The sequence below is a fragment of the Hylobates moloch genome, unplaced genomic scaffold (genome assembly GCF_009828535.3).
Source record: "Hylobates moloch isolate HMO894 unplaced genomic scaffold, HMol_V3 SCAFFOLD_9, whole genome shotgun sequence".
NCBI classification, from domain to species: domain Eukaryota; kingdom Metazoa; phylum Chordata; class Mammalia; order Primates; family Hylobatidae; genus Hylobates; species Hylobates moloch.
Window position 1 is genome coordinate 10617121 of NW_026652284.1, and position 27974 is coordinate 10645094.

At 44.2% G+C, this 27974-nt stretch overlaps 1 protein-coding gene, 1 long non-coding RNA gene, 1 other non-coding gene and 1 pseudogene across 8 annotated transcripts in view; 2 read left to right on the forward strand and 2 right to left on the reverse strand.

The window, feature by feature from the left end:
- The window catches only part of MTOR (mechanistic target of rapamycin kinase), a 155640-nt gene that overhangs the window by 35195 nt on the left and 92471 nt on the right, over positions 1–27974 (reverse strand). For all 6 annotated transcript variants that reach the window (XR_009214909.1, XM_032758905.1, XM_032758906.2 and 3 more), the window contains 6 exons: positions 24794–24869; positions 16212–16351; positions 8791–8891; positions 5294–5409; positions 3702–3779; positions 3382–3489 (listed from right to left, as the gene is read on the reverse strand). Coding sequence is in view for 5 of the 6 variants with exons in the window: in XM_032758905.1 (XP_032614796.1) it covers positions 3382–3489; positions 3702–3779; positions 5294–5409; positions 8791–8891; positions 16212–16351; positions 24794–24869 (619 nt within the window). In the remaining variant the exon portion in view is untranslated. The remainder of the gene's footprint in view (positions 1–3381; positions 3490–3701; positions 3780–5293; positions 5410–8790; positions 8892–16211; positions 16352–24793; positions 24870–27974) is intronic.
- On the forward strand, positions 2580–8203 carry LOC131384246 (uncharacterized). The gene is made up of 4 exons (XR_009214912.1): positions 2580–2730; positions 3401–3620; positions 3887–4013; positions 7936–8203. It is a non-coding gene; the product is annotated as an uncharacterized LOC131384246 (long non-coding RNA).
- LOC116813964 (U6 spliceosomal RNA) lies at positions 11012–11111 on the forward strand (annotated as a pseudogene).
- Positions 26848–26954, reverse strand: LOC116814042 (small nucleolar RNA U13). Its single transcript, XR_004371141.1, has one exon. It is a non-coding gene; the product is annotated as a small nucleolar RNA U13 (small nucleolar RNA).

Below are 27974 nucleotides of genomic sequence, written 5' to 3' on the forward strand. Positions count from 1 at the left end.
ATAGGGTCTCACTCTGTCACCCAGGCTGGAGTAAAGTGGTGCAATCATGGCTCACTGCAGCCTCAACCTCCCAGGTTCAAGCGATCCTCCCGCCTCAACCTCTCCTGAGTAGCTGGGACTATGGGCGCACACCACATCTGGCCAATTTTTGTATTTTTTGAAGAGACGGGGTTTTGTCATGTTGCCAAGGCCGGTCTCAAACTCCTGGGCTTAAGCTATCTGCCTGCCTCAGCCTCCCAATGTGTTGGGATTATACGTGGGATCGTTCTTGTCGCCCAGGCTGGAGTGCGGTGGCGCAATCTCGGCTCACTGCAACCGCTGCCTCCAAGGTTCAAGCGATTCTCCTGTCTTAGCCTCCTGAGTAGCTGGAACTACAGGTGCGTGCCACCATGCCTGGCTAATTTTTATATTTTTAGTAGATATGGGGTTTTGCCATGTTGGCCACCCTGGTCTTGAACTCCTGACCTCAAGCGATCTGCCCGCCTCGGCCTCCCAAAGTGCTGGGATTACAGGCATGAGCCACTGCGCCTGGCCACAAATTAAACTTTTATTGTAAGATAATTAAAACAGTAGCTAACATTTGTAGAAAACACACTGGCAGACATTCTATTAGGTGAAAAAAAAAAAAAAAAAAAAAAAAAAGCCGGGCGCGGTGGCTCATGCCTGTAATCCCAGCACTTTGGGAGGCCGAGGTAGGCGGAGCACAAGGTCAGGAGATCGAGGTCATCCTGGCTAATATGGTGAAACCCCGTCACTACTAAAAAATACAAAAAAAAAAAAAAAATTAGCCAGGCGTGGTGGCGGGCGCCTCCAGCTACTTAGGAGGCTGAGGCAGAAGAATGGCATGAACTCAGGAGGCAGAGCTTGCAGTGAGCCGAGATCATGCCACTGCACTCCAGCCTGGGGGGCTGAGCGAGATTCCGTCTCAAAAAAATAAAGAAATAAAATAATTTAAAAAGTGAATTAATTATCAAAGGGGCTTAAGCCAATTTTACATCTAACAACTATAGAGTGTACAGAGAGTCAGGTGAACTCCTTTTTTTTTTTTGGAGACGGAGTCTCATTCTGTCCCTCAGGCTGGAGTGCAGTGGCGCAATCTTGGCCCACTGCAATCTCTGCCTCCCAGGTTCAAGCGATTCTCCTGCCTCAGCCTCCCAAGTAGCTGGGATTACAGGTGTGCGCCACCACGCCTGGCTAATTTTTGTATTTTTTTCTTTTAGCAGAGAGGGGGTTTCTCTATGTTGGCCAGGCTAAGTCTCAAACTCCTGACCTCAAGCGATCCACCTGCCTCGGCCTCCTAAAGTGCTGGGATTACAGGTGTGAGCCACCATGCCCGGCCAAGTGAACTCCTTTTTCATCCTTGTTGATAAGAAGTCAGACTCAGAAGGGGGGTTCCTGAGATCTACTGCTTCACGGTAAATTCCATGAACCCATGGAGCTGTCCTCCATGGAGATAAACTTAAAAGTCTAGCAACAATGATCTCAGGCTTTTAGCTATGATAAGATGCAGTCTGAGCCTGACTGGAAAACCCAAAGCAAGAAGAGACCCAGCGCCAGTAAGGCTGACCTCTCTAACTGCCCTATGGGAGGGTCTTAGGAACCAAAAGCATTGGTGCAACTCCGAAGAAAAGTAACAAACATGTATTTTTCCACTACTATAATACTGGTTGGGGATTTTAATTTAAATGATTTGACCACAAAATGGCAGTTTTCTAGCCCCAGCAGTTCATTTGACAGCAAGCCATCCACAAGAGCCAAATTTCCACTATAAATGTAATGCTTTACTTTCAGGCCTTGGACCACATTTTTCCATCCCATGAAGTGTGACAACAATGATTTAGAAAGTTAAAATAACAGAAAAAAGTACATTGAGTGATTATTTTTTGTTACTCCTCACCAATAGTTAGGTTCTCCCAGATGCTGAAATAATTTGGCCTCTTGTAAGCCAAAAAGCATCTTGCTGCCTCAAGATAGGAAAGTCACGAAGGCTTAAGGTGGTGACAGTGTCCTGGACCCAGTAAAGTCAGACAGGCATCTCTCTTCCCAGGACTCAATCCATGCCTCCCCTCTCCTCTAAGTCTACATTTGGATCAAGTCCCACTTGTCAGACTGTCAGAAGGTTCATCAGATCTCTGCTGTAGAAACTCTTTATTGTAGGCATTTCAAAGAACTGGGGTGTGTACAAATCAAGTGGGAAATGCTTATTTGTGGAATTCTTTCTGGTGCCCAGGAGACAATTTTCCATCAAAACATTCACTGGCCATTTCATAATTACTAATAAAACATGTAAAAGAACTGTATGTGCTCATTTCAGAGCCATAAATGACTGTATTCATAGATGTTCCTTTGCCCATTACTCTTTCCTGTCCAGGGGAATGTGCCCTGAGCTTCCTAGCCAGGAATGTGTTTGGAGTCAAAAGGTTTTGTCGCAGCCTACTGAGATGCCTGGAAGCACAAACTTCGATTGGTCTGAAGCGAGAATTTGGAATTAGCAATTAGGTGGGGATTTAGTTGAGAGGAAATGGCTTATAATTGGGGAGATGGATTATGACAGGCAGGGAGATAAATGGTTTCTGGAGTGGTAAAGGCTTTCTCTCTTTTTTCTTTTGCTGATGAACCTCCTATCCTACCCACTCAAGGAATGGGAGAACTGGCCATCCTTCCCAGAACACTTAGACTCCTGACTCCCAGACCTGGAGTGACAGTTCCTCATGTTAAAATGATCAGAATGTGACAACGAAAACACTGATGGAGGACTTGGGAAAGCTTCTCTACAAGGGGAAACTGCAGTGTCACCTCAATAGAGGCGACAGGATGACTCTGACCTAAGTGACTATAAATAGCAGGAGTTGGCCAATGAGAACCTAAGGCAACCCCATCTGAAAAGCTGGTGCAAGCGGCCTGCAACTGTAGTTAGAGGAGTGGTTCTTAGCTTTGGCTTGTGGAATCATCTGGGGGAACCTGAAAAGATACTGATCCTGAGTCTCTCCCCAGAAATTTAATTGGCCTGGGGAATAGCCTGGGCATCAGGATTTTAAAAAGCTCTCCAGGTGATTCTACTGTGCCGCTAGGGTTGAGAACCACTGATTTTGAGGTTATGATTCCTAACTGACTGGTCACAGGTGTCACTTATTAAAAAACATTTTTTTTAATTCCTAGAGAAGAGAATAAGAAGAGACTGGAAAATTGGTCATTCTCTCACAGCTTAAGCTTAGGTGAGGAGCCTTTGAGTATTCTGCTTTGTATGCAAGCCAAGCAACACACTGGTGGAGGAGGCAGGAAAAGCAAGTTGAGTAAGAGCCGGGGTGGAGGGGGGCACTCGCCCAGGTCCTGGAAGGGGTAGGGGTAGGCGGGTGAACTGGGGCTTTCTACCAAGCTCACCTGCAGTCTCTCCCACCAGATCTGGCGGATGATCTCTCGTCGCTCGGGGACAAGTTTGTACTGGATAACCTCCTCCAGCTCGGACAGCATGTGGCAAGAAACCATGGCCTGATGGAAGCAAATCGCATTCCAAACTAATTACTGCACGAACAATCCAAAAGACAGGATTAATTTAAATCATTCCTTCTGGTGTCAGGGTATCTGCCGATCAGAGAAAACAGGCATGTTTCCAGCAGCCTGTGAGTTCTCAATAGCCCATTCTGAAAAAAGTATGGAAATAAGCCTCAAAAATGACAATGTGCAGAATAGTTGACACTTACCCCATATGCCCGACTGTAACTCTCTCCTGCCATCGCAGTTAATTCAGCATCCAGCAGGTCCCTGGCCTTGTCAATGCACTAGAAGAGAAACAACCCTTGGGACTGAGCTCTGGACTTGGGAGCTTAGGGTTATTTTAGGGCACCCCAACTAGCTACAGAAGTTATCTGTCTCACTTAAATTCCAGGGATGAAAAGAGAAATTTGCTGAAGAAGGGCATTTTCCCAGAACTGAATGGCTTGAGAGGAGGTATTATCCAATTTCTCATCAAAGACAGAAATGTATGGCATCCAAAACTTTAACATCTATCTAAGGTAACACACAAAATCTTAGGTGGCAAGGGTATGGGAATGTGGGCTGTAAAACTGAATCACGGGTTCTTGCATCTCAAGAGGACATAACTGGGGATCTACCTCTTTTTTCTTTTTTTTTTTTTTTTTCTCTGAGACACAGTCTCACTCTGTCACCCAGGCTGGAGTGCAGTGGTATGATCTTGGCTCACTGCAGTCTCCACCTCCCGGGTTCAAGTGATTCTCTTGCCTCAGCCTCCCAAGTAGCTGGGATGCTGGGATTACAGGCATCCGCCACCACGCCCAGCTAATTTTTGTATTTTTAGTAGAGATAGGGTTTCACCACGTTGAGCAGGCTGGTCTCGAACTCCTGGTCTCAAGTGATCCGTCCGCCTCGGCCTCCCAAAGTGCTGGGATTACAGGTGTGAGCCACTGTGCCCAGCCTGGGGATCTGCCCTCGTTTAACTTTTTCTTGCTGGGCATGTTTATGAAAATAGATTCTGCACACACTTCAATGGCTCCAGGTGGTAGCTCTGGCTTCCAAGCACCCTCTGTCCTTATGAGGGAGTGTCTCTAAACTTGGCAGAGATGTCCAATCCTGTCCACGTGAACAGGAGCTCTTGTGTCTCTGACAGAGACAACCGAGATCTTGGTTCTCATCACATAAATGAGAGCCTGGGGGATGCCATAGCACTGCAGTTTCCTCTGTGCCATCAATTAAAAACCCCTCATGCAGAGCTTTTCCTGTTTTTGAATGTTTAGGTTAATTATAGTGTCCCAATGCCTTAAGTGCTCAGGTCACCCGGGCACCTCATCTAAGTCTCGTGTCTGACAGGGTGGATGGGATTACTTCATTATTTCATTCTGCAAGTCAGCACGCTATTTGCAAATAAGTACTAGCTTCCTCGGAAGGTAATCAATGTGTGACATGCCTGCATGGCCAGAAGACCCTTGTGACTGATTTCTGCTGCACAGTGAGACTGCTGGCTCTCTGAATCCTATCTTTTGGTGAAATACAGCTTCTCTCTACAACAAGGGATACAATGATGACCCAACAAGCTAACTCTAAAAGCAACTGTGACAGTAGCTTCCAGAACACATTTGTCCCCCTCAGAACAAAAAGTAGCCCCAGCTAACCTGCTGGCAGTCTTCTGAGTGCAATGCATCAAAACCATTCAAATGCACTCACAGAGCCAAGTAAACATCAGACCTGAAGTACAACAGCTTATTACCAAAGCACCATGTGCTTAGAAGCACTACAATCTTTTCCTCGCTGAGAGATCTGGGTGCATGTAGGTTTTTACCTGTTGTGCCAAGGAGAAGAGGTCCTGATGCAGTGCCAGCACAGCTCTATAAAATGCCCCATCATGGGTGTCCCGAGGGATCATACAGGTGTATTCTTCCATGCTGTCCCACTGACCTATACACACACAGAGACAGAAAGCACCAAGGGGGTTGGCTGGTTGGGCTAAAGGCAGCATCTCAAATAGATCTTGCCATTGTTATTTTCCTTTAGCTTGGGATATAAACAAGAGAAATGAACTTGAGCCTCATGTACCAAAATCCTGCAGAGCCCCTATACACACTATGAAGGTTGACTTAACAAAAAAAGCCACATCTGTCTTCCAAACACAGGACTCCATGGCTGCCCAGGGAGCATCTTGACAGATGAGGGGAAGTGCATGAGTGTGAAGTCTGCACATCAAGTGGGCTGAATGCAGCACCTCATTATCCTAGAGAACTCTCTCAGGTTTCTCTAGGTGAAACAAAATTGCTTTCTTCCTTACTACTCAGACAGCTCACAGTTCAGTGGTATGTTGTTTCCTCTAAACAATTGAAAATAGCCATTACACAGATGATAGGGCACAGGATTAGACAAATAGCTTGCCCATTTCATTCTGGCAATATCTTTGCCTCAGGAGGGAGGAGATAAATATTTTAAGCGACTCCATTATAACAAAAAGATGGGCTAGGTCACAGCACAGTGGTCTCTGTGTCATATTAGACAGGGGAAATAGCTGCATCCGGGAAGAGGTATTCATTTCTCCTGGTGGGGTGAGTATGTATCAAATGCCAGGATTTCCAAGACCATCTGCAGAAAAGATATCAGCTTCATTAGCTGCAAACTACAGGGCTGCCAATTTTACAAGGCATTTTCCTGCCTCTCACTCCAGACCATCGGCTCATCCATTCTCTATGCCTCTGGGCACAAGCAAATAGCTAACGATGACTCCTCAGGAAGCAATTTGTTTTTGAAAAATGTTCCGGATCTAGCCCACAGCTCATGAAAGGAAAGGGTATAAGCTCAGTGACTCAAGAGGGACAGAAGAAGAGAATGGAGGTAGAGGGTTATGTAATGTTCCTCTGGGCCCCACAGGTGAAGCTTTTCACCAGGGACGCTCTACATATCCTCTCCCTTCTTATCAAGACCATCTCTGGAACACATATTGATAATCCTCTTAGCTGGGGCCCAGTGTCAGAAATTGACATGTCTGCAGGGATTGAAAAGAAATCTCTGCTTTAAAATACTCTGGGAGTAGGAGTGAGGTGGGTAAGAATTGGGCAGCAAAGAGGAGAATAGAGACAATAAATGGTGAAAATGTTTGTAATTGCTGGAAAAGGTGAAGGGCAGATGGGGGTTCATTATACTATAATTTTCACTGTTATATATATTAGGAAAGTTCTAAAATATAAGTTAAGAAATATTAATAAAAGGAGATAGACAACTGTCCTCTCCCTTTACTCCTGTTTGGGATAAAAACACGACATGGGGAGCTCCAGCAACCATGCTAGATCATGAGGTGAACTTTAAAATGGAGGCACGGGCTGAGCATGCAAAGCAGAAATCTGGAAAAAGGCTAATGATAATAGAGCCAAAATACTAGTCTGGAAACGCCTACCTCTAGATTTCATTTATAAGAGAGGAAAATAAATCAGTAACTTGCTTTAGGCAACCAAAGCCAAATCCTACTGTGGTATAAGAAGAAATATGTTTGGTCTTTGTCCCTAGTGCCTGGTATAGAGCTATCGAAAACCTTCTGCATTTCCTGAGTGATAGGAGTGTTCTTTATTACTCATAATGAGCCCCTATTGATTATGCTGATAAGGTAGAATGGTTTAAGAAAAAATTTATTTATTGAGAAGGCCAATTATAGAGATGACTTTATGACTTAGGCATAGCTGGATGCAGGAACCTAAAGAGAGTTCTCCTCATCTCTCTTTAAAACAAAAAAATTAGGGCCAGGCGCTGTGGCTCACACCTGTAATTCCAGCACTTTGGGAGGCTGAGGCGGATGGATCACGAGATCAGGAGTTCAAGACCAGCCTGGCCAACATGGTGAAACCCCCGTCTCTACTAAAAATACAAAAATTAGCTGGGCGTGGTGGCAGTGCCTGGAATCCCAGCTACTCGGAGGGCTGAGGCAGAGAATTGCTTAAACCTGGGAGGCAGAGGTTGCAGTGAGCCGAGATCATGCCACTGCACTCCAGCCTGGGTGACAGAGCGAGACTCTATGTCAAAAAAAAAAAAAATTATGTGTGTGTGTGTGTGTGTATATACATATATATACATAACTGGTAGAGATGGAGCATATATATATATATATATATATATATATATAATTGGTAGAGATGGAGTGTCACTATGTTGCCCAGGCTGATTTCAAACTCCCGGGCTCAAATGATCCTCCTGCCCAAGCCTCACAGAGTACTGGGATTACAGGTGTGAGTACCACACCCAGCCTCCCCATCTCTTATTTCTGCTTTCAACTGAAAAGGTAAATGGAGACACAGAGATGCATACCCTAGTACTCTGCTGAATGTGTAGGTGTATGACCCCACTAACCTTGCAGAATATCCAAGCCTATTACCAAAGAGATTGGTTCTTTGAGTAGCATGTGACTTAAACTTTGCCTTATGTTGTCTCTCCTTCCTTCTCCCCTTCCAGGATGGGGCTGGTTACCAGAAAGACCAAGTAATTACCGGGTTTGAACTTTCAGCCCTGTCCACTGACATCCAGGAAAGATGAAGAGGTTGAAAATTAAAGGCAATAAAAACTCTTGAACAATGAGCTTCCAGGTTGACGAAGGTGCTGGGAGGGTGAAGGTAAACCCCAGTAACACAGGACAGAAGCTTCTGCACTCCGACCCTTCTAGACCTTCCCTCATTGTACCTGTTCATCTGTATCTTTTATAATACCCTTTATAATAAACCAGTAAATGTAAGTAAAGTGTCTCCTTTTGTTCTGTGCATTGTCCTAGCAAATTATCAAACCTGAGGAGGAGGGTTATGGGAACCCCGATTTACAGCTGGTCAGTGAGAAACACAAATCACAACCTGGAACTTGTGATTGGCATCTGAAGTGGGGCGATACTTTGGGATGAGCCCTTAACCTGTGGGATCTGATGCTATTTCCAAGTAGATAGTGTCAGAAATGAACTACCTGACACCCCATTGGTGTCTGCTGACAATGGCTTGGTGTATGGGGAAAAGCATCTGGCATCAGTACTCTGTGTGAGTGTGCTAAGTGTGTATTTCTCACCCACTAAATCTCAATTTTGATTCTGTGCACTGTTTTCCTTGGCCTCCCCACGAAGATCCAATTTTCCCCATGTCTAACAAGTTAATAAAAATCATCAGGTAGAAAGGACAGATGGAAGGTGTAGAAGTAGGTGGATACAGACCGTTTTTACCCTTCCATAGACCTGGATCTCCACCTAGAGCCAGCACCTTACTCTTCTGATGCGAGCCCCTAGCCTCACTCACCCCATCCTTCACAGGGTGCCTGTGAGGGAAGCTTTACCTAAACCCCATGCAGCTGCAGCAGCCATCCGGGCCATCTTGGCTTGGGTCTCATCATTAACCAGGGTCCACTTTTCACAGCACTGCTGGTGGAGTTGACCCCTGAAGGAAATGAATTATATAGTCAGATTAATCCAAATCTCCTTATACTACCAATCTTCCTCTCCTGCCCCTTGGGTTAGTTGAGGACTACACAGGAACTGGACACCTTTAATAAAAAAGCACATTCTACTAGGTCACATAACAGAGAATCAACGGGCTATTTGTTGTTTCTATGACCTGATGCTCGTAATTTGTCTGGGTGAGTTTATCAAGGATAGGAACCATGTCTAACTCTGTGATATGAAATGTCCTGAACATCTGGCTCCCTTCATAAATATTAAATAACTTCTCTCCTATGCCAAAGAATTCTGGGCTCTTTCCCTTTGGCAGGCCTACAGAGAAAGCAATCTGAAGAGACGCATCTGGACATTCATTTTGGGCTCAAAGCTATAGGGAGAACTGGCTCCTAGAAGTATTATACAAATGGTTTCAGTCTGAAATGAAACCCAGATGAAATCAATCTGTACAGAAGAAAGGCTCTACAATGGTCACATCTACCAGAAAGCTAGATGCTGCTTATTCTCAGAATTTTGCACAATTGCTGAATGTGAAGGAGGACTATGAGATATTGAGATATAAATGGTGCTTAAGACACCCCAACAAACAAAAGAGAATGCGGAGGCCCTAGAATAGGGTCTTGCTATTGACTGTTGAAACTCCCTCTCATGTTTCGCTTCTCAATGAAAAGAAATAAACTCTGCTATTATGCAAATCCGAGCCCCTGATTTCATGTGAGCTTCAAGATGTAGGTAGGAGACTCCTTAATTTTTCCTGCTTTCTGAAAGACATGCTGCAGGATGATTTAACTTGGCACTGGAGGTGGAGTCACGAGGAAGAGCACAAGTTCTAAGTGGCCCAGGTCAGAAGCCTCATGGAACAGGAGCTGCTCTGCACTCTAAGGTGGTGTAGGAGGGCGGGGATAAAGATGCTGAAGTCAATCCCTGCAGAAAGAATCTAGGCTGAGGTCACCAAGAAGCTGACTGTGGACCACGTCTAGGAGAGGTACTCAGAGCCATTATCCAGCATCGCAGTACAGCAGATATTAACTTTGTCGTCTCTCTGACGCATGATCAAGCAAACCAGGGACACCAGCACTCTGGCTCAATACAGAGCTGAGACCAAAAAGAGGAACTGGTGGCCATGATGCCCTATGCATTTACTGAAGCTCCATTAAGGGAATAGGATAAACCTCTGTGTTGGTTTCCTGCCACCGAGACTTAGAAATCTTCACTCCTGGGCCCTGCTACGGGTTCCCTTAGAGCAGTAGTTCTCAAACTAAGTGCATCAGAATCCCCTGGAGGGCTCCTTCAGATGGCTGGGCTCCACCCTCTGAGTTTCTGACTCAGTAGTGCTGGGATAGGGGCTGAGAATGTGCATTTGTAACAAGTTTCTATGTGATGCCAAAGTTGCTGGACCAGGGGCCACAGTTTGAGAACCACTGGCTTAGAGCAGAGGCACAGCTCATCTGCACAGCATATTTCTGTAGGGGTCCTGACTAGAGGTAGAAGAGAAAGCTGCATGATCTCCAAATGGTCCTTCCAACCCTATAGTTCAAAATTTACAGCTGGTGAACACAAGCAACTTGGATGAATGCATCCTCCATGCAAGCTGTCCCTCCTAACTCAGCCTCCCTCTATTATTTTGTCAGGATCAGCTGATTCTGTGCCACAGGACTAAGGATGTAGCATTTCTTTTCATCTAGAGCAGGAAGCAAGTTCAGTGCTGAAATCCCACAAACTGTTACCCCAAGAGACAAAGCAGGGAGCAATGCAGGAACAGCAACTCAGAAGGGCAAGCCCTAGCAGTGAACCTTGCACTGCCTTCACCATGCAGCTGTGTGGGAACAGCTGTCAGAGCTTGGTCAGTACACAGACAAGAGCATTGCTCTTCCACAAACATTTGTTACAAAAAATAATGCAGAATATACTGAGTCCTGCCTCTCAAGGGTGGTTGGGTGGGGGGCAAAACCAAATAAATAAAAAACATGAGACTGTTTATGGGGCAACAACTAGGATACATTTTTCTGATACCTTTCACTACACATAGGGAGGACTGGGTAAAAGGTGCACCCTCTGAGACTCTGATTTTCTCGCCTAGTGTTTTGGCAAAAAACACAGAAAGTGCTTGCTTCAGCAGCACATGTACTAAAATTGGTACGATACAGAGAAGATAGCATGGTCCCTGAAGATTTAAAACAAACAAAAAGCTTAGGAAGTATTCTTTCATTTGGAATGGCTCCATGGCTCCTCTTAGGGTTGAAGGCCTATGATCTCACTCCTGAGGAATCTGTTCTCAATGACCTAGAGGCTGTGTGGGGAACAGTTTGAGGAGGGGGTTCACTTTAGTTCACTTTGGCTGCAGGCGTGGCTGCCTGCACCATAGGGCTGGGCGGGGCGGGGTGGGGGGGTAGGGGTTGCCTAGCTCTCACAGCCTCCTGGAGGCAGATAAGCACGAGGAAATGGGAAGGGTCTCAGCTCACTGTTAACTCCAGATCATTCTGGATGTCACCTCTGATGAACATCTGCCTCAGGCATACTCAGGATATATGCACACAAAAGAAATTTAGAAATTGCACTCTGAACAGAATTGACTGAAAAGACCGTATCAGAAACCTGCATATGATCAGGAAAAATATTCTGCTTCTTTCATCTCATTTTAAAACCTCTTTTAGTCTCCCACATTCTTAAATCCTTTGGTCAGCATTACTAGCCACTTATGCTTTATGGGTAACTATAAAACTGGAGAGAACCCAAGAGATCAGAGGTATTTGGGACTGAGAACGGCAACATCAGGAGATCGATATCACTCAGCTTGGTCATCTCAACTTCTGTGAGCCTTAGTTGCTTCAACTATAACACAAAGGAATTGGAGGAAACCACATCTCAAGTCTCTTCCAATGCATCCCATCTGCTCCTACTAACCCAGCTAGGAAAAGTGGTCATCTTTAATGTGAAAGGAGAGGAGTGAAAGGGGAAGGGGCCAGGAGAGGTTTCAAGAAGGAAGAAACAGTGGAGAGGATTTCAAAAGTAGAAAAAGGGGCAGAAGAAGAGGGCAATTCAAAGAACGGAATGAATGAATGAATGTAGGATTTGGAGAAGAGTGAATAATTTGGCCAGAGCTCAGATTATGAGAGAAGGGTTCACTGAGAAATGTGCTGAAGAAGTGGGCTGGGGCCACAGTAGGAAAGACTTTGAATGCCAGGCTGTGATATTTATATGTAAATCCAATGGCAACAGTGAAACACTGCAGTATTTTAGGAATTGATTAGAGCTGAATTTTAGGAACACTTCCATCTTGTTTTATCTTTCTCATAACAAGATATGATTGTATGACAGCTGATCTGAAAGTAGAAAAATTGTTTTTGAAATAATGTGGCTAATTCTTATTAACATACTTTTCTTTTGCCTTAGATCAGTGTTGTCCAATAGAGCTTTCTGTGATGATAGAAAAGTTTTCTATATGCACTGTCCAATACAGCAGCCACTGGCCACATGTGGCTACTGTACACCTAAAATGTGGTATGACTGAGGAAATGAATTTCACATTTTATTTAATTTAAAAATAGCCATAAGGCCGGATACAGTGGCTCACACCTATAAACTTTGGGAGGCTGAGGCGGGCGGATTTCTTGAGGTTGGGAGTTCAAGACCAGCCTGGCCAACATGGCGAATCTCTATTAAAAATACAAAAATCAGCCGGGAGTGGTGATGCACGCCTCTAATCCCAGCTACTCAGGAGGCTGGGGCAGGAAAATCACTTGACCCTGGGAGGCGAAGGTTGCAGTGAGCTGAAATCACAGCACTGCACTCCAGCCTGGGTGACAGAGTGAGACTCCGTCTCAAAAAAAAAAAGCCACATACGGCTAGAGGCTACCATATTGGACAATACAGCTTTAGATACTTGTTGGACTGAGAAAAACAACAACAACAACAACATTTTCTTAATCCAGTCTATTGTTGTTGGACATTTGGGTTGGTTCCAAGTCTTTGCTATTGTGAATAGTGCCACAATAAACATACGTGTGCATGTGTCTTTATAGCAGCATGATTTATACTCCTGTGGGTATATACCCAGTAATGGGATGGCTGGGTCAAATGGTATTTCTAGTTCTAGATCCCTGAGGAATCGCCACACTGACTTCCACAAAGGTTGAACTAGTTTACAGTCCCACCAACAGTGTAAAAGTGTTCCTATTTCTCCACATCCTCTCCAGCACCTGTTGTTTCCTGATTTTTTAATGATGGCCATTCTAACTGGTGTGAGATGGTATCTCACTGTGGTTTTGATTTGCATTTCTCTGATGGCCAGTGATGATGAGCATTTCTTCATGTGTTTTTGCACATTGTGCACATGTACCCTAAAACCTAAAGTATAATAAAAAAAAAAAAAACAACAACAACAACAACAGCTTTAGTTATATACAGGAATAAAGCAGATTTGAAAAGACATGCTTCCTAAATTTATTGAGGTAAATGAATATGGAATTTTTATTGTTGTTGTTGTTGCCCGGGCTAGTGTCAAACTTCTGGGCTCAAGCAATTTGCCCGCCTCAGCCTCCCAAAGTTTTGGGATTACAGGTGTGAGTCAGCACACTCAGCCTTTTAATGTTAATTTATAAAAATAAATAACACTTTTGAATCTTCCTAATGATGGTTAAATCAGACAAGCCACTTAGAATATTCTCTCTCTCTCTCTCTCTATATATATATGATCCAATGCCTAAGGCTAAGTTCACTGACATTAAATTTTCATGCAAAACATTATAACATCTTCTATCTTGGGGATGTAGTAATAACTTTATATAAAGAAATAACGGCCAAACTTGGCAACATAGTGAGACCCTATCCCTACAAAAAAAAATGTAAAAAAATTACCCAGGCATGGTGGTGCATTTCTGTAGTTCCTTCTACTCAGGAGGCTGAGGCGGGAGGATTGCTTGAGTCCAGGACTTTAAGACCACAGTGAGCTGTGATCACACCACTGCACTCCACTGAGAGAAAGATTAAAGTCCTGCCTCTTAAAATAAAAAAGAAGGTTGTGCACAGTGGCTCACACCTGTAATCCTGGCACTCTGGAAGGCCAAAGAGGGAGGATCGCTTGAACCCCAGGAGTTCAAAACCAGCCTAGACTGCACTGTGAGACCCCGTCTCTACAAAAAATAAAAAAAATTAGCCCACTGTGGTGGTGTGTGCCTGTAGTCTCAGCTACAAGAGAGGCTAAGGTAGTACAGAAAGACTACATGTAGAGAAAGATCATTCTTTTAGAAGACTTACTTTGATTTTGTCCAACATTCTTAAACTTTCCAAGGTAGGAAATGTCTAAACAAATAAAAATTTGCCTGTATTAAATAGACTAGATTTATTCATATGATGAAATATCATGCAGCTATTAAAAAAATGAGGCAGTAGCTCTATAGGTGCTGATATGGAACAGTGGCCTAGACTTGTTAAGTGAAAACAGCAGAGTACAAAATGGTATAAACAGCACATTACCGTCAATGTAAATCCCCGTGATGGGGGTCAGGATATACTACCCTGAAATATGGCACACCTTGGCATACTGAATATTTTAAGAAAATGGCAGAAAAAAAAAAATTACTCTGACTATCCCCTGCCCTTATCCCCTGAAGCAGGTCATAACAACTAGGAAAAATATTTTGACCTTCCCCTGAAGGAGGTCATAAGGCCCTCATGTGAGAGATGCCTTCCCTATACCTGGAGGAAAGGAACATCCTTATTTCTGAAGACAGGCGGTCGCAGAGAAGAATCTGAACAAAAAGGCCTACTAAAATCCCCCATACTGTGCTCCTCATTGTACAGGTCCAAGTTAGATATCGTTTCCTCCCGATATCTTCCAAGGCTGATTAGGGTGCTTCCTATTACCCACAGCCCCCTGGGCTTCTTTATTGATGGTATCACAATGTATTACGACAGCCTGGTTGTCTGTCCTGTAAGCTCTGGGAAGGCAGGGGCTGTGACTGTCTTGCTCACGGCTGTGTCCCTAGGGCCTGGCACAGACACTGGCAATGAATACACACGTGATAGTTACTGGCTGAATGAAGGAACAGTGGACCCTCGGTATCGTGTTCCAGGAAAGTAGGGATAATCCACTAGTCGGGAGGTAGCATGGCACTTTGTTTTAGTCATTTATTTTTTATTTGTTTTTGTTTATTGTTTTGAGATAGAGTCTCACTCTGTCGCTCAGGCTGGAGTGCAGTGGTGCAATCTCAGCTCACTGCAACCTCCGCCTCCCAGGTTCAAGTGATCCTCCTGCCTCAGCCTCCTGAGTAGCTGGGATTACAGGCCTGCATCACCACGTCCAACTAATTTTTTATTTTTAGTGGAGACGGGGTTTCACCATGTTGGCCAGGTTGGTCTCAAACTCCTGACTTCAAATGATCTGCCTGCCTTGGCCTCCCAAAGGGTTGGGATTACAGGCGTAAGCCACTGTGCCCAGCCTGTTTTAGTCATTTAAAACTGCAGTTAAACAGTTTAACAATGATAGTATATATAGCATTTTAACTATTTTTTAAAAGTTGCACTTGTTGTTGGAAACAGAATGGAGGCCATTTTTTCCCTTCAACATTCCTAAGCAACTCTCCAAACCAAAACCTAGCCAAATGTTCTCAGTTACGTATTACTGTTGCTTCCACCTGGAGTACCTGTTTCCCCCCTCCCTTCTCCTTTACCTATCTCCTAACTCTCGGTCCTTCCTCCAGGAAGTACTGCAAAATCACCCTGCTTCCTCCTTTGGGCTTTCAAGGTAGCGTAGCTCATACCATTATCAACATCCTCTCAGGCTATAATAACCCTCTGTTTACGTGCCTGTCTCATCAGCCTCACAGGAAAGGCCTGTTTTCTTGTGTATTTTGTTTCCTTGGAGCCTGGCATAGTGCTGGACACACAGTAAGCATCCGATATAGGTGAAGCACCTGAAGAGGGCAGTCACTGTTCTTCTTTCCTAAACGCATTTGCAAAAGCTAATTTAAAAAATCAAGGTTGCCAAATAAGAATATGAGCTCTTCACTGGGTCAGTAAAGATCAGGAGAGTAGACAGGAGAAGTAGATCCCAGGAACACCCCCAAGGCTGTCCCGTCCTAGAGCATTATAAAGTTTAAGTGAAGGCCTTGCTACTTAGTAGCTGAGCTAGAATGGACAGAGAAAAACACCAAAAGTGAAAGATGATTCCTGAGAAGTATCAAGTGGAACAAAATGAGTCTGAAGTGAGAACTCCGTGTGGGGGAAGCCTTCCTTTCAAATCCAAAGATCAAACAGACGAAGTCTCTTGCAGCCACACATGCCATCATTCTAGGAAGCTCACCATTCCCCCAGGGCCTCGAGGCAGCGCATGCGGCCCAGCATCAGCTCTGGGTCGTCCTTGTTGGTGTCCATTTTCTTGTCATAGGCCACAAGGGCATCCTCCCACTCGTGCAGTTTCTCATACCAGGTAGCCTGGATCTCCTGTCACATGCGAAAGAAAGACTGCTGTGAGGTACACAGAAGAAGGGATCACAATGTTTAATCCACATACTCTCTTTCCTAATGTGCTGTTGTACGCATGACACTTGACCTATCACAGTTATGTCTGGACTTGGATTAAAAACAACTTCAGACAATCTGGAGGAGTGCTGTTTGGGGAAGGTGGAAATGTTGGTTCCTTGGCACTTGGATGGAATGATCCTGGGATTATCTGAGAGCAGAAGTCAGGCCATACTCCTCCCCCATTATTTCCTTCCCAGACACATGGGTCATCAGAACACACCAGGATGTGGGGACGTGAGGACAGGGGAAATCATTTAGGGATAGCAGAAAACGCCGACCAGAGCACCAGAGCTGTTGCAAAGGTGCCATCGCTCCGATCTGCTGGAGTGCTGACACTGGGCTACTTGACAGGGATGGCAGCTGCTTTCCTGATGCGGCCAGAAAGACCAGGCCTCATCTGCATGTTTGCTGGAGGAAAACAACTCACTTTTTAAAAGCTCTTGATTCTCTGCATTTCTTAATACATTTTTAAACTTTCAGGAAATAATAATTTAAAATATAACAACACCACTTAAAATTTTTTGGAAAGTCTTTCCCCTATTCTTCTAGAGTCTCCCATCCAATGTTCCCTCCTGCTCAGTGCTTGGCAGGTTTACCAGCGTCAGGGGCCAAAGGAGGGATTGCATTACCCTAGCAGATGGTGTGCCACGCTGAAAGTGGGTGTTGTCCACATGAGTAGGAGGTGCTACGGTCTGAAAGTTACAGACTATTACTCTCCAAATGATCAGGAGACTGTTTTATGTGCTTTCTGTCTGCCCTCCATCTCAGTTTCTCTCCTGGGCTGCTTCATCATCAGCTCAATAAATGACTATTTTTGCACAGGCAAGGGTAGTAGCTCTCTAGGGATTTCTCTAACAATATGATTCTGCAGTGAAATTTGTATGATATAATGCAGGGCCCACACTAGTTTCTCCCATTACCCTCTTCCCCTTTCTAAATAAAACTGATGTTTGTGCAGTATGTAGACTAACAACTACTCTGCTAAGCTGTCTAAAATAATCTTTTCTTCTTGAATCTCTGAAAAGAGGTCATTTATGCTGGAGATTGTTCCCTTGTACCTACTTGCCCTGGTCTGGTTCTTTCTGGCAGAGCCGGTGCCCTCTGCTGCCCCTAGACTAATTCTGCTGCCATAAAGTCTTTGCCCAACATCAGTGGAGTTTGTCAAAATGGGCATATCTGGCTCCATGTAAGGCAAACTATCTCAACTTCATTTTTCAAGCCTGTCCAAAATAATACCTATTATGCCTAAATACAAAATAGGAAACTTAGAAAAGAGTGACTACAAAAACAGTGTAAAATTTAAAAGCACTGGTAAATTTCTCATTTCAAATTTCTATACTGGGTGGAAAAGAAAAAAAAAAGAGCTGGTGACTTATGTGTGGCATACACTCAGCATGAACAAGCAGAGGGGAGGGGGGCAGCATATGGAGTGGGTCAGTTAAAGGGCAGGATATTTTGAATTGCAATAGATTGCAGAAACTATAAGGTTTAAGCAATGAATCACACAAAATTCTAATGAGATTGCTGTTACATAAATTTTGCTGAGAAAGCACAGGCTCTACCAAGAAAAAGCAAACCATTGTCAAGCTTAATATGATTCAGCTACCTAAATATAACAGAAAATCCACCACGGGTTTAGCAATAATCCTGGAGCTAATGGCCACCTTTGGAACCTGAAGATGGAGAAACCTTCATTGAAGGCTGGCATTCTGAGTATGGGGTATAAACCATCTGCTGGCAGATCACCTGAATACCAAATGTCTGCGGAGTCCTTGTCTCAATCAGCACTTCCTGGGATCTAAGCTCTAAGGATATCAAAGGAGAGAACATCTTCATCTAGGTGGAGTACATGAAGTGCCCTCTCGCCCTACTTTCTTCTCTCTGCAAACAAGGATTGTGGCAAGGATGGATGAGACACAGTTCTTTTACTTTGCCATCATCTGGAGAAATGCTGTCTTAGTCTAGTTACAGATAATATGTGCTAAGGCCAGGCATGGTGACTCATGCCTGTAATCCCAGCACTTCAGGAGGCCGAGGTGGGAGGATCACCTGAAGTCGGGAGTTTGAGACTAGCCTGATCAACATGGAGAAACCCTGTCTCTAATAAAAACACAAAATTAGCTGGGCGTGGTGGTGCATGCCTGTAATCCCAGCTTCTTGGGAGGCTAAGGCAGGAGAATCGCTTGAACCCGGGAGATAGAGGTTGCAGTCAGCTGAGATTGTGCCATTGCACTCCAGCCTGGGCAACAAGAGCAAAACTCTGTCTCAAAAAAAAAAAGATAATACGTGCTAAAGATGGCAAAAGATTCCCTTAAAAGTTTCATTCTAATTTACCAGCCCTTCTGTGAGGCAAAATGCTAGATGATCAAACAAAAGCCTGTTAAATATTCCCAATTTTTCTCACTTTAATATCCTGGGCTCCTGATCAAGGTAAACCACAGCAAGCGACCTACATGACTAATAAAAGGTCCCTCATCAAATATATGGACCTAGAGCTTCTTGACCTTCCAGGAATTCAATGCTAAGTTGATTAAGTTGATACTTTATATATTTTAGAAGTTATCAAAATGCCCTGCCAAGACCACAAAGAATAACAGAAACATTTTAAATATTGGTAGGCCAAAGATGGCAGTAGAGAAGTAGCTATGTAAGCAATAACGAACACAAAAATGCCTCAATGTCAGATATCAATTATAGCATTTATTTATTTATTTATTTATTTATTTATTTATTTATTTATTTTGAGGCGGAGTTTCGCTCTTGCTGCTCAGGCTGGAGTGCAATGGCACAATCTCAGCTCACTGCAACCTCTGCCTCCCAGGTTCAAGCGATTCTCCTGTCTCAGCCTCCCGAGTAGCTGGGATTACAGGTATGCACCACCATGCCCGGCTAATTTTGTATTTTTAGTAGAGACGGCGTTTCTCCATGTTGGTCAGGCTGGTCTTGAACTCCCGATCTCAGGTGATCTGCCCGTCTCGGCCTCCCAAAGTGCTGGGATTATAGGCGTGAGCCACTGCGCCTGGCCATATAGCATATATTTTCTAAAGAACTGGCCATGGTGTCTTCCTAAGTATCTAATGAGGATTAACTGTGGCCTAGACACAATGCAAGCTCCCACAAAGATAACTCAGATCAGGGGCATATGCCTTGGCTCTAATGTCAGACTGCCCTGGTTCAAGTCCTGGTTTTGCCATTTATTCACTCTGTCAGCTCAGACAGGTTCTTAACCTGCTGGGACCACAGTCTCCTCATCTGTAAAATGTGATAACAGCAGTAACCACTTTATAGCATTGTTGTGAGAACCAAATTACATGAAGTATATAAACACTTAGCAAAGGGCCAGGCACATGCTAAGAGTTTGATAAAATCAGTGCTTATTGTGTATTCGAATCTACCTCATGATTTATCTCAGTTGAAATAGAGTCCCAGAGGTTCCATGATGGCCGAACAGGAACAGCTCCAGTCTACAGTTCCCAGTGTGAGCAAAGCAGAAGACAGGTGATTTCTGCATTTACAACTGAGGTACTAGGTTCACCTCACTGGGGCTTGTTGGACAGTGGGTGTAGGATGGTGGGTGCAGCCCATGGAGTGTAAGCCAAAGCAGGGCGAGGCATCACCTCACCCCGGAAGTGCAAGGGGTCAGGGAATTCCCTTTCCTAGCCAAGGGAAGTTGTGACAGAAGGCACCTGGAAAATCAGGTCACTCCCGCCCTAAAACTGCGCTTTTCCAACGGTCTTGGCAAACGGCACACCAGGAGATTATAACCTGTGCCTGGCTCAGAGGGTCCCATGCCCATAAGGCCTCGCTCATTGCTAGCACAGCAGTCTGAGATCAAACTGCATGGTGGCAACGAAGCTGGGGGAGGGGCACCCACCACTGCTGAGGCTTGAGTAGGTAAACAAAGTGGCCGGGAAGCTAGATCTGGGTGGAGCCCACCACAGCTAAAGGAGGCCTGCCTGCCTCTGTAGACTCCACCTCTGGGGGCAGGGCATAGCTGAACAAAAGGCAGCAGAAACTTCTGCAGACTTAAATGTCCCTGTCTGACAGCTTTGAAGAGAGTAGTGGTTCTCCCAGCACGGAGTTTGAGATCTGAGAACCGACAGACTGCCTCCTCAAGTGGGTCTCTGACCCCCGAGTAGCCTAACTGGGAGGCACCTCCCAGTAGGGGCCGACTGACACCTCAAATGGCCAGGTGCCCCTCTGAGACGAAGGTTCCAGAGGAACGATCAGGCAGCAACATTGGCTGTTCTGCAATATTCGCTGTTCTGCAGCCTCCGCTGGTGATACCCAGGCAAACAGGGTCTGGAGTGGACCTCCAGCAAACTCCAACAGAACTGCAGCTGAGCGTCCTGACTGTTAGAAGGAAAACTAACAAACAGAAAGGACATCCACACCAAAACCCCATCTGTACATCACCATCATCAAAGACCAAAGGTAGATAAAACCACAAAGATGAGGAGAAACCAGAACAGAAAAGCTGAAAATTCTAAAAATAAGAGCGCCTCTTCCCCTCCAAAGGAACGCAGCTCTTTGCCAGCAATGAACAAAGCTGGACGGAGAATGACTTTGACGAGTTGAGAGAAGGCTGCAGATGATCAAACTTTTCCAAGCTAAAGGAGGATGTTCGAATCCATCGCAAAGAAGCTAAAAACCTTGAAAAAAGATTAGACGAATGGCTAACTAGAATAACCAGTGTAGAGAAGACCTTAAATGACCTGATGGAGATGAAAACCATGGCACGAGAACTACGTGATGCATGCACAAGCTTCAGTAGCCGATTTGATCAACTGGAAGAAAGGGTATCAGTGATTGAAGATCAAATGAATGAAATGAAGTGAGAAGAGAAGTTTAGAGAAAAAAGAATAAAAAGAAACGAACAAAGCCTCCAAGAAATATGAGACTATGTGAAAAGACCAAATCTATGTCTGATTGGTGTACCTGAAAGTGATGGGGAGAATAGAACCAAGTTGGAAAACACTCTTCAGGATATTATCCAGGAGAACTTCCCCAACCTAGCAAGGCAGGCCAACATTCAAATTCAGGAAATACAGAGAATGCCAGAAAGATACTCCTCGAGAAGAGCAACTCCAAGACACATAATTGTCAGATTCACCAAAGTTGAAATGAAGGAAAAAATGTTAAGGGCAGCCAGAGAGAAAGTTCGCGTTACCCACAAAGGGAAGCCCATCAGACTAACAGCGGATCTCTCGGCAGAAACTCTACAAGCCAGATGAGAGTGGGGGCCGATATTCAACATTCTTAAAGAGAAGAATTTTCAACCCAGAATTTCATATCCAGCCAAACTAAGCTTCATAAGTGAAGGAGGAATAAAATACTTTACAGACAAGCAAATGCTGAGAGATTCTGTCACCACCAGGCCTGCCTTACAAGAGCTCCTGAAGGAAGCACTAAACATGGAAAGGAACAACCGGTACCAGCCACTCCAAAAACATGCCAAATTGTAAAGATCATCAATGCTAGGAAGAAACTGCATCAACTAATGAGCAAAATAACCAGCTAACATCATAATGACAGGATCAAATTCACACATAACAATATTAACCTTAAATGTAAATGGGCTAAATGCTCCAATTAAAAGACACAGACTGGCAAATTGGATAAAGAGTCAAGACCCATCAGTGTGCTGTATTCAGGAGACCCACCTCATGTGCAGACACACACATAGGCTCAAAATAAAGGGATGGAGGAAGATCTACCAAGCAAATGGAAAACAAAAAAAAGCAAGGGTTGCAATCCTAGTCTCTGATAAAACAGACTTTAAACCAACAAAGATCAAAAGAAACAAAGAAGGCAACTATATAATGATAAAGGGATCAATTCAACAAGAAGAGCTAACTATCCTAAATATATATGCACCCAGTACAGGAGCACCCAGATTCATAAAGCAAGTCCTTAGAGACCTACAAAGAGACTTAGACTCCCACACAGTAATAATGGGAGACTTTAACACCCCACTGTCAACATTAGACAGATCAACGAGACAGAAAATTAACGAGGATATCCACGAATTGAACTCAACTCTGCACCAAGCAGACCTAATACACATCTACAGAACTCTCCACCCCAAATCAACAGAATATACATTCTTCTCAGCACCACATTGCACTTATTCCAAAATTGACCACATAGTTGGAAGTAAAGCACTCCTCAGCAAATGTAAAAGAACAGAAATTATAAGAAACTGTCTCTCAGACCACAGTGCAATCAAACTAGAATTCAGGATTAAGAAACTCATTCAAAACCACTCAACTACATGGAAACTGAACAACCTGCTCCTGAATGACTACTGGGTACATCATGAAATGAAGGCAGAAATAAAGATGTTCTTTGAAACCAATGAGAACATAGACACAACATACCAGAATCTATGGGATACATTTAAAGCAGGGTGTGGAGGGAAATTTATAGCACTAAATGCACACAAAAGAAAGCAGGAAAGATCAAAATTGACACCCTAACATCACAATTAAAAGAAACAGAGAAGCAAGAGCAAACACATTCAAAAGCTAGGAGAAGGCAAGAAATAACTAAGATCAGAGCAGAACTGAAGGAGATAGAAACACAAAAAACCCTTCAAAAAATCAATGAATCCAGGAGCTGGTTTTTTGAAAAGATCAACAAAATTGATCTTTGCTAGACAGCTAGCAAGACTAATAAAGAAGAAAAGAGAGGCTGGGCGCGGTTGCTCATGCCTGTAATCCCTGCACTTTGGGAGGCCGAGGCGGGCGGATCATGAGGTCAGGAGCTCGAGACCATCCTGACTAACACGGTGAAACCCCATCTCTATAAAAAATTAGCCAGGCTTGGTGGCGGGTGCCTGTAGTCCCAGCTACTCAGGAGGCTGAGGCAGAACTGCGTGAACCCGGGAGGCGGAGCTTGCAGTGAGCCGAGATCATGCCACTGCACTTCAGCCTGGGGGACAGAGCAAGACTCCGTCTCAAAAAAAAAAAAAAAAAAAAAAAAGAAAGCTGAAATTGGATCCCTTCCTTACACCTTATACAAAAATTAATTCAAGATGGATTAAAGACTTAAATGTTAGACCTAAAACCATAAAAACCCTAGAAGAAAACCTAGGCAATACCATTCGGGACAAACGCATGGGCAAGGACTTCATGTCTAAAACACCAAAAGCAATGGCAACAAAAGCCAAAATTGACAAATGGGATCTAATTAAGCTAAAAAGCTTCTGCACAGCAAAAGAAACTACCATCAGAGTGAACAGGCAACCTACAGAGTGGGAGAAAATTTTTGCAATCTACTCATCTGACAAAGGGCTAATATCCAGAATCTACAATGAACTCAAACAAATTTACAAGAAAAAAAACAAACAACCCCATCAAAAAGTGGGAGAAGGATATGAACAGACACTTCTCAAAAGAAGACATTTATGCAGCCAAAAAACACATGAAAAAATACTCATCGTCACTGGCCATCAGAGAAATGCAAATCAAAAACACCAGTTAGAATGGCGATCATTAAAAAGTCAGGAAACAACAGGTGCTGGAGAGGATGTGGAGAAATAGGAATACTTTTACACTGTTGGTGGGACTGTAAACTAGTTCAACCATTGTGGAAATCAGTGTGACGATTCCTCAGGGATCTAGAACTAGAAATACCATTTGACCCAGCCATCCCATTACTGGGTATATACCCAAAGGATTATAAATCATGCTGCTATAAAGACACATGCACACATAGGTTTACTGCGGCACTATTCACAATAGCAAAGACTTGGAACCAACCCAAATGTCCGTCAATGATAGACTGGATTAAGAAAATGTGGCACATATACACCATGGAATACTATGCAGCCATAAAAAAGGATGAGTTCATGTCCTTTGTAGGGACATGGATGAAGCTGGAAACCATCATTCTCAGTGAACTGTCGCAAAGACAGACAACCAAACACCGCATGTTCTCACTCATAGGTGGGAATTGAACAATGAGAACACTTGGACACAGGATGGGGAACATCACACACCAGGGCCTGTCGTGGGGTGGGGGGAGGGGGGAGGGATAGCATTAGGAGATATTCCTAATGTAAATGGTGAGTTAATGGGTGCAGCACACCAACATGGCACATGTGTACATATGTAACAAACCTGCACGTTGTGCACATGTACCCTAGAACTTAAAGTATAATTAAAAAAAAAAAAAAAAGAAATAGAGTCCCTACAGACATAGTTTATCTCTTTCATCCCGAAGATTGGTAAGTCAGCATCAGACTGTTATGAATTGGAGAAAAAACAGAAAAGGAAAGTAACTTTCTGAAGGTCAGGGCCAATACCTCCCTAGCCAAGTCTCTACCTCCTGCTTTTCCAAAAAGAATGAGGTGCTTACCAGCTCTCCAAAGTGTTTCATGGCATATTCTAACACTCCGGCCGCTGCCTCCGGCTGCTGTAGCTTATTATTAATGCTGAGAAAACAAAGGTAAAACGTAGTTACACTCAACAGGTCTGAGGGTGGGAGATGTGGGGGTCATTTGTGGGCAGATGGTTCACCAGCACTTTGAGGACAATGTCTTGCAGATGTTGAAAGAGTATCAATTATCTATTACCATCCAGAAAGCTCAGTTTAAATCGTTTCATCTGAAAGAGGTTTTTGGTCTCCTCCCATGATTTTGGGGGTCAGTAATGGGAACACTCATCTTGCTGCTCTGTGGCCATTCCTTTAAGAGCACAGACTAGCCCAGGTGCGGTGGCTCACGCCTGTAATCCCAGCACTTTGGGAGGCCGATGTGGGTGGATCACGAGGTCAGGAGATCAAGACCATCCTGGCTAACACGGTCTCTACTAAAAATACAAAAAACTAGCTGGGCATGGTGGCAGGTGCCTGTAGTCCCAGCTACTCAGGAGGCTGAGGCAGGAGAATGGCATGAACCTGGGAGGCAGAGCTTGCAGTGAGCCAAGACTGCGCCACGGCACTCCAGCCTGGGTGACAGAGCGAGATTCTATCTCGAAAAAAAAAAAAAGAGCACAGACTGGTTTCCTCTCAGATGCCGGCAGGCAAGGCAACATGTGTCTGTTTCTGAAACACCAGAAACCTTGGATACGAAATTACCCCTGTTGTAGTACACAATCATATGAGACTCCTCTGAACTTTTTTTTTTTTTTTGAGACAGGGTCTTGCTATGTTGTCCAGGCTGGTCTCGGACTCCTGGGCTCAAGTGATCCTCCTGCCTCAGCCTCCTGAGTAGCTGGGATTAAAGGTACACACAACAGCACCTGGCTCCTCTGAACTTTTAAGTCTTAACTTCTCATCAGTTGCCTTCAGTAGTAGGAATAACAAAATTAATCAAAACCATCAGACTCTGTGAGTGACACAGAGGTGGCACCAAGGTTGGGGCATGCACATCAATGACAGAACCCTGGGAGCTGTGGCAATGCAGCCATGCTGACCGTTCTGACAGAGCCCACCCCCTTCAAATTCAGATGCCTCCCTAGACCCTCTTCAGGGGCTGTTCCCATCCACCCTTTGCAGAAGGCTGCCAAGGGACCACATCTAGAGTTTCTTGAACTGGCCTCTACTGTAGAAAAGCTTTTCACTAATGACACCCTGCTCTGCTGATGCCATCTTTAGGCTGGAGGATTATTACCACACTGGGACAACTGGGCAGTGCCACTGGGAGGCCTGGTGCCTGGAGTTGATTCATCAGAGGCTGCTAGGAGGCCTTGAAAGCAGAGTAGCCATGGGGGCTTAGATCCTTGTTCCCGTAGGAACTTACGCAACTAAGCTCAATACTAAATATAAGCCTGAGTTATGGAAGGAAGGGAAAGAGGGGAGGGTGAAGGAGCTTGCTTGAGAAATCCACAAGACCACAATGATTATATCTGTTTAAAAGTAGGGAGCAAAATGTGACACACCAACCTGGGAGTCTAGACTGGTTTAATGAGCAAGGATCCAGTTTACCGCTTTGAGTACAAACTGTCTACTTGACCAGAATTAATTTTTAAGTGGTTTTGGGAAATTCCAGGATTTGAGTTCAATGTGGTAATATGGCAAGAAATTGCTGTTATAAATATTATTTTTAAAAATCCAAATTCCACCACATTTCTTCCAATAAAACCAAAGGAAACTGCCCAGAAATCTAAAGAAGCTAACATTTGTGAAAGTTATAATCTAATGCCTCATGTTTACAAAGCATTTTCAAATAATCTTTCCAATCCATCACTTCTTTGACCTCATGCATCCCTAAGAGTGGGAAGGGAGAGGTGTTATCAGACCTGTTTCACTAACGGGGAAGCTAAAGCCCAGGAAAGGCAGGGATTTTCCCCAAGGCCCACAGGAATCAGGAAAGTCCCCACAGTAAATCGGCACCTTATGCCTCTTTGTTAAGGACAAGTTGGGGGTGAAACAGCCTTGGATTTGGAGTCAGAAGATGGGGTTTTTCCCCATGTCAGACCGATCACATGCTGACGTGATAACAAGCTTGAGGGAGACACATCTCACCACATGTGACGGTAAAAACCCAATCATCATGCATAAATGAACACAAAAGGATTGAAACTTGGGTTTAACTTTCTGGAGGTCTAATTCTGCCACTTATAAGCTGTATGATCATAAATAAGTCATTTTAAAAATTTTAACTTTTAATTTTTTGGGATACATAGTAGGACATATTTAACTAATCTTTTTTGAATGTAAATTCCTTATCTATATAACAGGGCTAATATCACCTCCTCCTTCAGAGGGTTCTTCGAGGAATTAAACAATGAACATGCAATTGCTAAGCAGGTCCTTCACCTGTGTTTGTCCAAGCACAAAAGCTGCTAAAACACAGTTATATGCTTGTCTGCAGAAATAACATACACCTACGGTGGAGACTTAAGTTAGGACTAGGAAGTCATCACTGCGAATTCCCAATGTTTCCTGAGTAGAACTGTTCGAGTGCCCAGTATCCAGTTTCTAGGCTCCAGATTTGTTGGGGAAGCTATGGGGCTGGTGCTTCATGAGCTGGTCCTAAGCAAGGCAATGAGCCAGAATATGCTCCATAAGTTAGCCTGCTACAAAATTTGGAGATGTTTTTAATTTCAGAGTGAAACCATGGCATGATGGTTTCCCTTAGGAAGCCCTATATGAGTTTTTCTAAGCTGAGAATGAAAAGCAAGTCTAAAGGGACCTACTCTACTGTAGGTTCATTGGGAAGCAGTTCCCAGTATCTCTTGGCCCCATAAATCAGGTACCAGGCTTTGTGCCCAATCACATGGGGCTGGGTAAACTGTACTAATAATATTACTAGGTATAGATTTGGGATTATCTAGTTCCTTGAAGCCAAATAAAGATTTTGGAAGCATAAGAAAACAGGAAAAAAGAAAGCCAGTGGCTGGGCACAGTGGTTCATGCCTGTAATCCCAGCACTTTGGGAGGTTGAGGCTGGAGGATTGCTTGAGCTCAGGAGTTTTGTTTTTTTTTTTTTTTGAGACGGAGTCTCGCTCTGTCGCCCAGGCTGGAGTGCAGTGGCGTGATCTCTGCTCACTGCAAGCTCCGCCTCCCGGGTTCACGCCATTCTCCTGCCTCAGCC